At 38.8% G+C, this 15,419-nt stretch overlaps 2 protein-coding genes across 2 annotated transcripts; one reads left to right on the top strand and one right to left on the bottom strand.

The window, feature by feature from the left end:
* The first annotated feature begins 3,659 nt into the window (after positions 1-3,659).
* msmp1 (microseminoprotein, prostate associated 1) lies at positions 3,660-5,973 on the top strand. Its single transcript, XM_062993362.1, has 3 exons — positions 3,660-3,750; positions 5,374-5,482; positions 5,805-5,973. Exons 1-3 carry the CDS (start codon positions 3,660-3,662, stop codon positions 5,971-5,973), a joined length of 369 nt encoding a protein of 122 aa, XP_062849432.1.
* A 469-nt stretch (positions 5,974-6,442) lies between these two features.
* Positions 6,443-13,175, bottom strand: rgp1 (GP1 homolog, RAB6A GEF complex partner 1). The gene is made up of 9 exons (XM_062993363.1): positions 13,073-13,175; positions 11,711-11,826; positions 10,545-10,678; positions 10,335-10,418; positions 10,039-10,188; positions 9,265-9,411; positions 8,941-9,068; positions 8,555-8,732; positions 6,443-7,004 (listed from the first exon to the last, which is right to left on the bottom strand). The coding sequence occupies exons 2-9, from the start codon at positions 11,824-11,826 to the stop codon at positions 6,781-6,783; spliced, it is 1,161 nt and encodes a 386-aa protein (XP_062849433.1). The 5' UTR covers positions 13,073-13,175; the 3' UTR covers positions 6,443-6,780.
* Between the last annotated feature and the right edge of the window lie 2,244 nt (positions 13,176-15,419).

A 15,419-nucleotide genomic window follows, 5' to 3' on the forward strand; every position in this document is an offset into this window, starting at 1 on the left:
TAGATAGTACATGCTACTGGGCTGTTCAGTGGAACAGTGCAGAAATCAGTTGACAGTGGTGAGTCACTCTGTCCAGACTGTGGCGTGTGTCTTAGCCATTAAACAGCAGAACTACAGGCTTGACGCAGTAAGGAGCTTTCAACACCTCTCCTACTACCATGGGATGACAGGGGCATGCATGCTCCAAACAGAGAATTGTGTGGCCCCAGGGACCCTTAAGTAAAGGCTCGTTGGTCTTACTGCAATTCTTTCCACTTTGATAGCAATGTGGATGAGAGATGAGCTAATGTAAGGGTGAGTATGTAATGTTTGGTTCTGGCTCAAGGAGTGTTAACTTCCTAACATCCAAGACCTCTTCCTTACCTTCTTGTTTTACACACTAGCACACCACATCTCTTACACATTTTCTTTTGAAAACTTTAGACATTCACATATCCACAAACGTCTAATGTACACGATCAGCCATACATTACAACTAGCTCCCGTTTCTACACTTACTGTCCATTTTATCAGCTCCACTTACCATATAGAAGTACTTTGTAGTTACTCACTGTAGTCCATCTATTTCTCTACATACTTTTTAGCCTGCTTTCACCCTGTTCTTCAATGGTCAGGACCCCCACAGGACCACTACAGAGTAGGCATTATTTAGGTGTTTGATCATTCTTATCACTGCAGTGACACTGACATGGTGGTGGTGTGTTAGTGTGTGTTGTACTGGTATGAGTGGATAAGACACAGCAGCGCTGATGTAGTTTTTAAACACCTCACTGTCACTGCTGGACTGAGAATAGTCCACCAACCAAAAACATCCAGCCAACAGCACCCCGTGGGCAGCGTCCTATGACCTCTGAAGAAGGTCTAGAAGATGACCAACTCAAACAGCAGCAATAGATGAGTGATCGTCTCTGACTTTACATCTACAAAGTGAAACAACTAGGTAGGCGTGTCTAATAGAGTGGACAGTGAGTGGACACTCCAGCAGCACTGCTGTGTCTGATCCACTTATACCAGCACAACACACACTAACACACCACCACCATGTCATTGTCACTGCAGTGATGAGAATCATCCACCACCTAAATAATACCTGCTCTGTGGTGGTCCTGTGGGGGTCCTGACCATTGAAGAACAGAGTGAAAGCAGGCTAAAAAAGTATTTAGAGAAACAGATAGACTACAGTCAGTAATTGTAGTCCTACAACTGTAACTACAAAGTGCTCCTATATGGTAAGTGGAGCTGATAAAATGGACAGTGAGTGTAGAAACAAGGAGGTGGTTTTAATGTTATAACGTTTAAGTAACAAAGTTTATCTGTAGTTTTCTCTGATATGCCATTTCCCATTCACTAGCTGAGCTCCACTCTATACTCATGAGCACTTTATTAGGTACACTTATCTGGAAAGTACATTCATTGATTATTTTATAAGCTAATATTTTATAAGCTTCAAGGACCATACAGGTGAACTTTGTGTCTGGACTTCTACATTACTCTTTTCCAAAATCTATGTTGCACCAATTAGGAACCCAACAAAATTCTATCAAAAATGATTATAACTGATAACTCATTATCAGAATCAGAATCAGAATCAGAATCTTTTTATTCGCCAAGTAGCAGATGTACAAGGAATTTCTTTTGGTGCAGGTGTCAACATACATACAAGTTAAATAGTAAAAGGTAAACTATATCTAAACGTATGGGCAGTTTCTATGGCAATCTTTTTTTTTTTTTTGTCAAAAGTATTCATAAATGATGCTTTAAATTTCAGTGTGTCTTTATTGTAGAAATCAGAGTACTACTATAAGCTCTATGCATTGAGCCAAACATGAAACTGGCTCAGATTTTATTATTATTATTATTAGTAGTAGTAGTAGTAGTATTAGCTTAGTATTATCAGCTTAGTTTATTATTATTAGATTAGTTTCACTTATGCCAAGTTCACACTACACGACAAGTCGTCAGGTCGCTGTACAGTTCACAGTACACAACTGGATCTCTTGCAATTGGGAGTCTTTCCAGTCGGTGTGTATTTCACACTACACGACTGATCAGCGATAGGGGGTCACACACTACACAATCTATCACCAACTGGAATCGCATGCGACCATCTCTGGTCTCCCAAACTACGTCTTGTCACGAAAACAAACGCAAAAAGTGACGAAAGGTTTAGTGATACCACGTCCAAAAATGCACGTCAACAAGGAGCGAGCGATCAAAGTTTGTGCACTGATGTGCAGCGTAAAATCAAGGAGAAAAATAAATGAATCTGAGTGGATTTGGCTATGTGGCCAGCAGTGATTGTTCTGTAGTAAGTTGGAGGTTAAATATTTTTTGCAATGCAACGTTGGTGTTATGTTTTGTAGAGAACGATAAGGTCAGAAATAATGTGTGTGTGCTGATGTATTCTGATATAAACTATATTATGCCCCTGTCCCATCTTTTTACAAATCCTGTCCTGCGTTTCCCCTCACATCGTATCTTGCGTTTTCATTGGCTGTTTGACATAGCACTCATTGCCAGTCGGGCAACTCAGATCCAGATATTTGACAAGCTAGAAATCTCTCTTTGGTCGCTGAGTGCTCGGCTAGCCGCTCGGATCGAGTTGTTGAGTAGGTCACACATAGCAGTTGCGAGCAGAGTTTCGATTGCAGAGCGAACGCTGAGTTGCTCCCGAGCCGGCAAATCAAGCGCCGACCAGTCGCCAAGCAAAAATCAGGGCAAAAATCGAGTAGTGTGAACTAGGTATAAGTAGGTTTTTGTCAGTACTAGAAAATGTGTCAAAATGATTGTTCATGGTAATCACACATACATAGTAGATACAACAGAGATTAGGTTGGACTAATCAACACCTGATACACAGTAAAACCATTCCACATTAAATCATTCCATAACACATTACATAACAACTGAGACATTTAAACACACGTGTGCAGACATACATACATACAGACACACCTGCAGTTGTGGACCAATAAAAGTCTAATTCCTTCTTTACGGGCTTCCCTCTCCCAAACATCATCTGAAGCCTCATCTGGACCAGGCTCACATAAGCTTACAAAATAGAGACACATCCATGACATCATTATTATGAGCTAAGTCCAGGGAAGCAGATGAGGATCAGTGCATCCTCCAGCCATAAGGAAAGACTGGTCTGTTTGTATGTTTGTGGTCAACCTAGTAACCACTGGGTGAATTTACTCCTTAGAGCCCAGTACTTTGTCTGACGATGTTGTTGAGGTGGAGTTGACAACCCTCAGGAGCATTTTACAATTGTAGCAAGGTGACAACTATATTAACGTAATGGTCTCAGGCAGTCACCAATGGCCATCCTCTTTTCTCTCCCTTCTTTGCCTCGTATCTCACCTCACCCTCCTTCCTTCACTTAGTCATTTCAAGTGTCAGTATTTCTATCATTTTTAAGGTCATGCCCAGTGAAGCATAAAACAGCAATCATTGGAGAAACATCTCAAAAGTTGCCAAGCCACAATCTTTTTTCTTTCTAAAACACCCCCCCCCCCCCCCCCCCCCCCCTTCCCCCAAAAAAAATCTGCTTCCCTCCCACTAGTGTTTCACCTCAGTCCCATAAAAACCTGGGGGGTATAAATGGAGGTGCGAAAACGGAGAAAGAGTCAAAGAACAAGTAACAGAAAAGAGAAGAGATGGCAGGACAGTGGATAGTGGTCTTAATTGGCATTTTATTTTGGGCAACCTGCTCAGCAGCTCCAACTGAATGTTACTTCAACTCTCAAGGTGAGACACTCAACAAACAGACTCAATATTAAATGCTTAACTGTTGTTTTTGAGCTTGCTTATCTAATTAGTTAGTCCTTCTGAATGCTAAAATCAATGTTTTCCAATTCCTTTGTGTACAGAACAAAAACTGTTCATCTAAAAAGAAAAATAAATTTCTTTGGTGCTATATTTTAAATGTAAGCCTGTGAACGCTTGCATCTGGACACAAAGTACTTTCATTCTGTAACAGCACGATGGGCAGTGTGGACAAAAACAGACAGCGTTTACTCTGAACCTGAATCTGATTTGACTAATTTGTGCCCCTCATTAAAAAATTTAAAAGCCAATAAAACCAGGTTAGGTTGTGTTGGCAAAAAACCCAAATACAGACAGTTTGGACAGCTAAATTGTTAAACTTTTAAGCAGTTGTGCTTGAAAATAGTGAACCCTCTACAATTTGCTGTATTTTTGGCTAAATATGACCGGAAACCAAATTTTCATACAACTTCTTAAAGTAAATAAAGGGAACCAAATTAAACAGGACAAATCCTACTGTATATTTGACCTATTTTTTAAGGAAAATAATCCAATATTACACATCTGTGAGTGAAAAATATATGCAAGCCCTTGCATTCAGTGTCTGGTGTGACCCCCTTGTTTAGCTATAACTGCTACTTAACGTTTTTGGTAACTGTTGATCACACAACTGCACATTGGCTTGGAGAACAGAACAGCTTCAACTCTGGGATGTTGGGATTCCTCACATGAACTGCTTGCTGCAGGTCCTTCCACAACATTCTTATAGAATTAGCATTACACTCGTTCACATGAGATTGTGTTCACAGACAGAAGTCCCAAATTATTTCTTTAGAATTTGTTGGTAGGATTTCAAAATCATTGTTCCATCAAAGATGCAGCAAAAGGCCCAATCCATGACACTTCCATGGGATAATGGAATAATGACCACATAATTTTTTCTTATTCTATTCATGCATTTTCCTCTGATTGCCCAATCTAGTCATATTTAATTACCAGTTGTATCACCTCTACTGCTGCAGACTCCTACTTTGACCGAGGAGTGTACCTAACACACGCCCTCTCTGACACGTGCTAAACTGCAAACCCTGCACAGTCAGTGAGCAGAGGGAGGGTTTGAACCCTTTTCTCAAGACCCTAATGCTATGCTGCACTTACACTATTGGTTAGGCTTTGTATAAAAAGGTTTATTCACAGTATCAACAGCTGCCTTAGACATTTATTATGTGTGTCTGTTTTTTATCAGTACAGAAAATAATCTAAAATATTATACACAGTAACTGAACACAATCTAGAGATGCAGTTAATAGAGATCATGCTTAGATACAGCAGAGTATTGGCATGTGGGTGACACAGTGTTCAAATCCCCAGTGGTGTTATTGACCGGACAGGTGTCTACATACAGTCATGATTGGCTATGTCTGAGGAGAGGATAGCTGAGGCCCCGCAATAGATTGGCATCCTGTCTAGGGCATGTTACTGCTTCATGCCCAGTAATTCTGAACCCATTATGACCCTGACCAGGATAAAGTGGTAGTTTGTTGAGTTTTTAAATTGAGGCAATTTGATTATATATTGGTTTGTCCTCTGGTACTTTTTTTACAGCTTTGTGTGAGTATGAGGGGAAGCGTTACTCATTGGGTGATAGCTGGATGGAGGAGGGCTGTGTCCAGTGCACCTGTCTGCATCCCTTCGGAGTGGGATGCTGTCAAACGTAAGAGATTGTTCTTTGTCCAAAATGCATACACTATCAATGCAAATAATAATTTAGCACACAACCGCATTCATTTAGCCATGTATTAAAATTTCAGGCAACCTCGGTTTGATTCCCAGTGGTGCCATCAGCTGGCTGTGCGTATACACAGACTTAAATACTAGGGATGGCCAAAGCCCCACAAGGCATTGGCGCCCTGTCCAGGGTATTCATACCCTGTGCTCTGCGTTTCTCTATTAGAACCACATACACTGCAACCCTTACCAGGAAAAAGTGGCAGATAAACATGAAATATAATATTCTATATATCTTTCATCCGTAGTGTGCAGCAGCCTGTGGATTTCCCACCTTGGTGTAAAGTGCGTGTTGAATCGGAGACCTGCACAGTCAACCTGGTATTAATCTCTGACCCCCGTCTGGCCTGCTTTCAAGGAGAGGTGAATAACATAAACCCCAGCCATGGAGAAATGAACATGAAGGTAGAGGGTTAAGATGGAAGATCCTACTGTCAGAGCATTCCAAACATGCCTGCCTGTCTGAGCTGATATTTGTTTCACCTTTTGCATCTATAATGATACAATCACATGCATTTTTACTAAGAAAGATATGATTGTTCCTTTGCTGCTCATGTCCAGGGCTTTTCTGCCCATATTAGTACACAGTACTTATTCTTTATCTGTCATAAGCATGCAGTTGAGCAATGCACCACTCAGAGCACACATTCTACTAGCATTATACTTTGTAACACTTATACTTTGTAAGACTTGGAGTGGTACTTCCTCAGCTTTTTATTACTTTGATTAGATTCATATTTATCCACATGACAGCATGGTAAAAACAATTTCATATATCACTGAATGTACTATTGTAAATAACCAGCTTAGCACCTTTATTAATGCATGTAATAAATCAGTGTATCTTGCTACGTTTATCTAAATAAAAAACTTCAAAGTATTAGAATTGATTAGTGTGATTCCACTTTTTTATTTGCCTTTTTAAAATAGAGAACCAGCTTTTCACAAACAGAAAAAGTACACTGAGGATTAGAAGCATTTGCATATAAAAATAGAGCAATAGAGCTGAAAAACAATAAATATGAAACAGATCTGGTTTGGTCATGTCTGAAATGTTAAAAGGGTTTAGCTTAGCTTGACATATACACATTTCACAGACTCCCTGCCAAAGATAAAAAGAAATAAAATGACCAGAAGCTTCTGGTTTGGATCTGGAAATCCAGATGAAAAAGATAAACACGCACCAAACTGTCTTGGTTTAAGATCTATAAATGCACTCTTAAATCAGATATTGATGCTGTTGGTCCCTGTAAACTGGGAAACATAGGAAACTAGCGCAGGATTGGTGGGGAGCACTTTGATTGGTAGGTCCCAACTGAAGGTGTCCACGTCCACGTGTTCTGCACCTGTCCACACAGTGACTTCTGCCTGGTTCTGAAGGACGGTGGGCAGCTCCACAGGTTCTCTCGCGGTAACAAACTCAAAATGTAGACGCCACCTTAACGTTACTAAAGAGAGGGAAACAAAAACATGAATTAATTTATTTGATTCTTTTAAGAAAAGTACCATGACAAATTCACTATGATTGACAGGTTATATCTCACACTGGAGCCTTTCTCCTAATATATATTTAATTCAGTCAGATATCTGTTTTTTAGCTGCACCTATGTGTATATGCACTCACTGGCCATTTTATTAGATACACCTATTGTCTATTTTTTTACTTGATACACCTACTGTGTACCTACCCTCACTGGTGATTGTATTAGATACACCTTCCTTCCATGTACCTGCCCTCACTGGCCATTTTATTAGATAAACCTACTATAATCTACTATATCTATACACCTACTATAGTACACCTACTATAACCTACTATATCAATAATTTCCCTTGGGATAAATAAAGTATCTATCTATCTCTATCTATCTACTATCTAACTTTTATTAGATACACCTACTATGTAGCTGCCCTCATTGGCCATTGTATTACGTACACCTACTGTGTATCTGCTCTCACTAGCCATTTTATTAGATACACCTACCGTGTACAAACACAGCTACTGTGTAGCTGCCCTCACTGGTCATTTTATTAGATACACCTACAGTGTACAGATACAGCTACTGTGTACCTGCCCTCACTGGCCATCGTATTACATACAGCTACTGTGTACCAGCCCTCACTGGCCATTGTATTACATACAGCTACTGTGTACCAGCCCTCACTGGTCATTGTATTAGATACACCTACAGTGTACAGATACAGCTACTGTGTACCAGCCCTCACTGGCCATTGTATTACATACAGCTACTGTGTACCAGCCCTCACTGGCCATTGTATTACATACAGCTACTGTGTACCAGCCCTCACTGGTCATTGTATTAGATACACCTACAGTGTACAGATACAGCTACTGTGTACCAGCCCTCACTGGCCATTGTATTACATACAGCTACTGTGTACCAGCCCTCACTGGCCATTGTATTACATACAGCTACTGTGTACCTGCCCTCACTGGCCATTGTATTACATACAGCTACTGTGTACCTGCCCTCACTGGCCATTGTATTACATACAGCTACTGTGTACCTGCCCTCACTGGCCATTGTATTACATACAGCTACTGTGTACCTGCCCTCACTGGCCATTGTATTACATACAGCTACTGTGTACCTGCCCTCACTGGTCATTGTATTAGATACACCTACAGTGTACAGATACAGCTACTGTGTACCTGCCCTCACTGGCCATTTTATTAGATACACCTACTATCTACATACCTATTGTGTATCTGCCCTCACTGGCCATTATATTACTTACACCTACTGTGTATCTGCCCCCACTGGCCATTGTATTACATACACCTAACTGGGTATCTGCCCTCACTGGCCATTGTATTACATACACCTGTATTACATACGAGTACCTTTTATTTTATCAGATATTTTATCAGATACACCAACTATTATGTCAGAATAAAATGCATATCACAATTGCGTTCATTTTCATCAATTACACAAAACAGAGGCAAGGAAATTAAATAAAAAAATAAGCTGACCAATATCTGTGCTGAAGCCAGGAGTTACATTAAGGGGAACAGGCAGAGAGAAGTAGCTGGAGGCAGTGTGCAAGCAGGACTCCAGATGTCGACCATGACCGGTAACACTGACCGCCTGAGCTGGCCGTCTCTGATACTGCTCATGAACCTCCTCCTCACTCTGTAGACTCACTGAGTACTGAGATCACGCACACAAATACACAACACACACACCCCACACAAGTTAAATCTGAGCACAAACTTTAGAAAGACACCACTATTAAAACACACAGACACACTTTACCACATCGAATAAGGTTTTCTAGTTTGTCACTACTCATGGCTAAATTCTAAGTAAAAGTAAGTAAAAACAAAGGAAAATGCATTAAAGGTTATGTGGTCTGTACCTGTAAACATGGAATATCTCCTGCTGAAAAAGTGAATGTGCCAACAATATCCTCTCCTAGTCTGTATACAGTCTTAAAGATACAGAACTTGGCCACCTTCCCTCGCATGTTGGTAATGTTAAACAGATCTGTAGAGGAAACAAAACAAAGTAAACATACACATTGTATATATTTTTATACAATTTTGTACAATACATTGTATAAACTCATACACAGAAAATTATTTGGAAAAAGCATTACGAAATATTAAGTCAAACTACACAAATCATTACAGCAAGATTTTAAAGCAATCATTGCTCACAAAAAACACATACACACACTTACGTGGACAGCGGCGTGATGTGGTGGTCATCAGCATGTCTAGTGCTCGCTCCAGTGGTCCTGTGTCTCTCCTCCCTCCCTCCTCCTCTTCCAGAAAAGGGTTTGTGGGTGATACCTCCTCATCCTGTAGAAAAGGGGGCTCTGGCATGCCTATACATAAATGCATACATAAGTGCTGTAAAAAATTTTTGTCCCCAACCCAATTTCTTCTATTTTTGCGAATTTGTCAGATTTAAATGTTTCAATTCTTTCAACTAATGTAATTATGAGATAAAAACAACACAAGTAAACACAAAATGCTGCTTTAAAGCAGTAAGTCTGTGCGATGTGCGATGCTCAAGGTAGCAAAACGGCAAGATAAATAGCCTGACTCCAAACAAAACAATGGCACAGCCAGTGCAAAAGCGGTTTTGCTGTGTATCATGTGACTGGAGCCTAATACTCAAGACTAAAGCATACATCCTGGCAAGAGACTGTGTCCATTGTGCTTTGTAATGGGTGCAGTCACACTAGCCCTATTTATTTGTGCACAGAGAAGTAAGAAGTTAGAGTCAATGATTTTCAATAACAACAGGCAGTAGGAGGCAATAATACAAAGACCTTTTAACAACACTAAACCATTCAGGAGTGGAACAGTACAGTGACTGCACCATTCAGCTACTTTGTAATGAAAGGGATTAGGGACTAAAGGCTCAGTGGCATTAATAATGCCTCTAACATTCTGTACATAGAAATGTTTGATACTCTAGGTCTGCAGACACTGTGTATAAAACTTACCATGCAGCACAAGCACTCTGAAGGGAACACGCAGGAGCTTGATGGGAGAGTTCACTCTCTGACAGCCAATTGTCAGCTTGTACACATATTTCACCGCCTGACCTCGAAAACTTGGAGGCCCGTCCGTGGGAACAAGTTCACTATAAGAGTCTGTATGAGAAGGGAGCAGGATAAACAGTTCGGAAGAATTAACAGCGGCAAATTATGAACATACATTAAGCTGTATGGCTCTTTATGTTCATATACTTCCAATACACATTTAATAGGAGAACAAGCAGATTAAAGCAGGTGCTTACAGGTTTTGCTCTCTCCAGGGTCTAGCCGAAGGTCACAGAACAGAATCTTTGGAGGAGTGTCCAGCATGCACTGTCCTCTCTCTCCTATCCAAACCAAGAGTAACAAAAACATGCTGGGTAAAAAGTGTAAATACAAACCCCATTTAAAGAAAGTTGTAAAAGGTAAAAAACTTATGCACAAGAAATTAAAATGTTTAAACAAGCTCTCACCTCTGCTGGGGATAAGTACAGTGTCGTTCTCAGCCTGCACATCCTGCTTGGTGCCCTGAGTTGGTAGAGCCACCCGGTTCTCGCTGGCATGAAACTGGCAGTGGATCTGAGCACTTGCCCATGCAAGCATCTCACTGAAGATAAAAGGGTGGGGGGCATGTAAAGCAATATGAACAAGAATTTTGGAGAATTCATTATTCAACACAATTATTATTATTTACACAAATCACTACAACTTTTCTCAATGTAATTTAGTTATTTAAAGTTAAATAAAAGTAATTTAGATTTGTTATCCTGCTGAATCTACATTTGCTTCAGATCCGAAATTCATTGTCTGTTTTACCACCGCAATCCTTTTCAGGGTAACAGTGGGTCTGATTCACTGGGCGAAAGGCAGGAAACACCCCGAACAGGTCAGCAGTCCATCACAGGCAAACACACACACACCTAGGGGGACTTTAGTATCTTTGACCTGACTGCATGTCTTTGGACTGTGGGAGGAAACCGGAGCTCCCGGAGGAAACCCACACAGACACGAGAAAGACATAGAAAGGACCCGGACCGCTCAACCTGGGAATCAAACCCAGGACCTTCTTGCTGTAAGGCAACTGTGCTACCCACCGAGCTACCGCATCATTCATGTTTCTTCTTTGATGACAGATCAGATTGTACATTGTACAAAATTGTACATTGTCTACAAAATCTTGTCTGTATATTGTATTGTTGTAAATTGTAGAGAGCTAACAACAGCCGGAAACAAATTCCTTGTGTGTGTAAACATACTTGGCGAATAAAGCTGATTCTGATTCTGATTCTGATCATTTTTAAAAAAGCAACCCTAAATCCTGACGCTCCCACCTTCACACTTTATTCTTGGTATGGTGTACTTGAAATCATCCACAACTCATCTTTCTAAATAATAAGCTAAATCATTGAGCTAAATATTTTAATTGGTTGCCATAAGGTTGTTGGTTAAGAGTTAACTGTAGACTAATAACATTCGGACACAGCTCATAAACAAGAGTGTGAAATAAATATCAAAGGTAACCTGTAAAGTAAACAGATTTTCAGTGTAAAACAGGCCTAAGAGAATGCACTCAAAGACTTGTTTTATTTATTATTGTAAGATATCAAACATTTTAAAATAGAACATCTATGGCCCTTACCTGCTCGCACTGGTAGAGAGGTGGGACATCGGGTTAGTAAAGGTGATGTGACATTCCAGCATCTCTCCGGCCAGAAACACAGGCCCCCGAGCCATGGAGGCCACCACTTCTATCATCTGACAGCGACAAATATCATAAAATCACATCAAGCTATTAATAAAACTAAAAAAATCTGTCAGGCACTGACATGTCATGATAATGACTGTTTCATAGTAATATTTAATAACCAGGTACATCTTGTTTTACAAGTTTAAAAAAATGTTTAGAACGTCTTGTTTTTGTCAACATTGTATTTGCCAAGCAAGATGTATTTAGTTTTAGTTTTTTTTAATCTATTTTTAAAAAGCACTGTATTTGAAAATAATATACAGAATTAGCAAAGGTCTTTTAATTCAATAATAAAATGTAATCCAAGGTTTTGAAATTGCAATGCAATAAAGAAGCCCCTTACTCCTTATTATTGCTGTCCATGTCTCTAAACCCAAGGTATAACCTACGTTCCAGCAGATAATTCATGGCAGACCTGCTTTTTAATGGTTCTTGGGTTACATCTGACCGTGACCATCCAAACAGTTTTCTTCTGCAAATGATAACAATTTGGGTTTTTCCTGTCCCTGAAACACTGTTCCTAAGAAATGCAGTCAAACTACTCTTATCTCTTCAGACACAAAACCAGTCATCGGTGGCAGTCATTTACAAACACTAACCAGGAATTAAATAGTTATATCTAATTGCATTGGCCAGTGCAACAATGACACACAGTGTCAGTGCTGTGACCCACCAGTGTGACTAAAGTACCAAAAGCTCCTCAGTGTGGAGAAACTTCTGCCTGCTAACAGTGTTTGTATGCAAGTTACAGACGTGACTGACTGACAAAAGGTCAAAAAGACCATTCCCATTCATTAAAGACCATGACATTAACTGCACCCTATAATAAACTAGATCATGCTATTTACCTTTGGGTCTAAGCAAGTAATACGTTTGATGAAACGTCTGATTTGCTGTATGGAATACTGTTACTAGTAACCAGGTTCCAGACAGCAGATGAGTGACCTGTCTGCTCAACTGACCCTGTGTAAATTGGCCAAATGAGCCAGTGTAGTCATATAGACGTGTTAAGTTACGGCCTGTGCACGGAACACTGTGACATTGTACTTGTAATTCTTCACATGTTAAGCACTTTAGAATTTTAAACTTGCACCTATGGCATAAAGTAATGTGTGAAATGAAGATAAACAAGAGTAACTGTACACTGATGTAGTGACAGCTAATTCGCTAACAAAACTCTAGAAGCTAGCAGGCTAGCTTTCCAAGGCTGTCGGTTTTCGTTCTTTCGGTTCAGTATAAAGATATATAACATACCTTGGTTGAAGTTGTGAAAATGTCTTAACTCTTGAACTGAAATTTATCCGTTACAGGAGGAAATAAATTTAAAATAAACAGTTTGGAAGACGACCGACCCGCGGATCGTCTGAAAACAAATCAAGGCTGTGTTTTAAATCCCACCCAGTCCACTACATAGTGCACTAGTTTCTAAGTCTGCTGTTTTGTTCCAGGCTTAAGAAACATTAAATAGAATTTCAAATGTAATCGTTTTTATATTTTCTTACAAATAATATAAATGAATAGTCAATGTCAGTCCTGAGGTTACAGTTAATCTTATATAAAACCTTATTTTAAACTTAAAATGGAGAAGAATGCACATAAAAAGTGTGAATGGCAAAAAGTAAAAAAATGCAACTGATTCATGGTTTTACTAATATTACTGCTGTATTGATAAAAAAGTCTGATATCCAATCTTTGATTGTAAAATCACTCCAGTAATGTATGTTAAGATTAAAAATGTTTTTTTTTGTATTTTATTACATTATTTTAGGGCACGGTGTGGTTATGATCATTTGGACAATGGTTGACTGTGTCAGAGTAAGCCACATTCAAGTCAAGTCAAGTCAAATTCATTTATATGTTCAGTTCAGTTCAGTTCATTTTATTTATATAGCACTTTTGCAGACAATAATGTCTGCCCAAAGTGCTTCACAAAAAGTACAAATTTACATCTACACACATACATATACACACATACATATACACACATACACAAACACAACAACATATAGAGCTTTTTACAGTGGACATTGTCTCAAAGCAACTTTACAGAATCCAGAATCAACAGACCAAAACCCCCCAAAAATTCCAGCAGATAATTCATGGCAGAATGGTTCTTGGATTACGTTTGACTCTCCAGACATTTTTTCAGCACGATTGACAAGTTTGGGTGTTTTCCCAACTTTAAAAACACTGTTCCAAAAACGTTTTAAACAAATTCTCTCAAATTTGCCCACAGTCTTACACACAAAAACAGTCATCAGCAACATTTATGCACAATCTTTAACCAAGTATTTAAAACATAATATTTAATTCCATGGGCTGGTGCAACAAGGACCAGTATTACACAAAGCTCCTCAGTGTGGAGAAACTTCTTGCTGCTAACAGTGGATGTATGAAAGATACAAGTGTGACTGACTGACAGAAAGTCAAAATGATTACTCCCATTCATCCAAGACCCTGGAAGAAATTGCACCCAATAATATATATTATAATCTTTGTTTGTTTACAATTTCAGTTACAATTACATTTTAAGGGCGCATATAGTTTTATATTTTTATGTTCAGATGATAATGTATTTCTTTTCAGTACTTCTTTGAAATGGCAGTGAAAGTAGTAATAGTAGGTATAAAGGTGATGATAGGGTTAAAATGTAGCATATTGAATAACTTGACTGTGAGAATGTTATATTCATTCACTCAGTTTGTGTTTTAATTCTTATTAACAGTAACACCATTCATGTGACAATTAAAGCTGGTTTAAAATAATACAATCAGAAAATGCCCAAATCCTTTAAAGGTTAATTATGTGCATAAGGGATTATGGAGATAATAATTATTAGTATAATTATAAGAATTAGGAATAAGTAATAGGGACTAGCAAACACAATAGAAAGCAAAAAAGAATAGAGTAAGGAATAGGAAGTAGGTTATATAAAATAAGAACATGTTATAAAAGTAACAAATGTGGAGTAGGGAATACGTACATGCAGCAGGCATTAGGGAGCAGGGGTATGTGATTCTGCAAAGACCAAGTCATAAAAACTGTAACTTCTTTTAAGTGTCATTAAGGACTGATTAAGGGACTGTATCCACTAGTACCATAACTGACTGGGAGAATGTTATATTCATTTAATCAGTTTGTGTTTTAATTCTTATTAACAGTATACCATTCAAACTGAAATTAAAGCTGGTTTTAAATAATACAATAAATCCCAAATCCTTTAAATGTGAATTATGTGCATATGTGATAATGGAGTAGATAAATAATAATTAATAGGAAAAGGGGGTATGGAATAAAGAGTAGGTATAGAATTGGTAATAAGTAATATGGACTGGCAAACACAATAAAAAGCAAAGAGAATAGAGTAAGGAATAGGAAGTAGGTTGTGTGAAATGGGATGTATAGAATAAGATCATAAAGAGTAACAAATGTGGACTAGGGAGTACATGAAGCAGGCATTAGGGTTTAGAACACATTGTTATAGAAGAATTCAAATAGTTTAATGTAAAGTTTCCATGTGTTGAGTTTCTGTTACGCATTAATGTTTTGTAAAGAAATCGTTCAGCGTTGCAAAAGTAATTCGCATTAAATACAATAATAT

This window comes from Trichomycterus rosablanca, chromosome 4 (assembly GCF_030014385.1).
Source record: "Trichomycterus rosablanca isolate fTriRos1 chromosome 4, fTriRos1.hap1, whole genome shotgun sequence".
Lineage (NCBI taxonomy): Eukaryota > Metazoa > Chordata > Actinopteri > Siluriformes > Trichomycteridae > Trichomycterus > Trichomycterus rosablanca.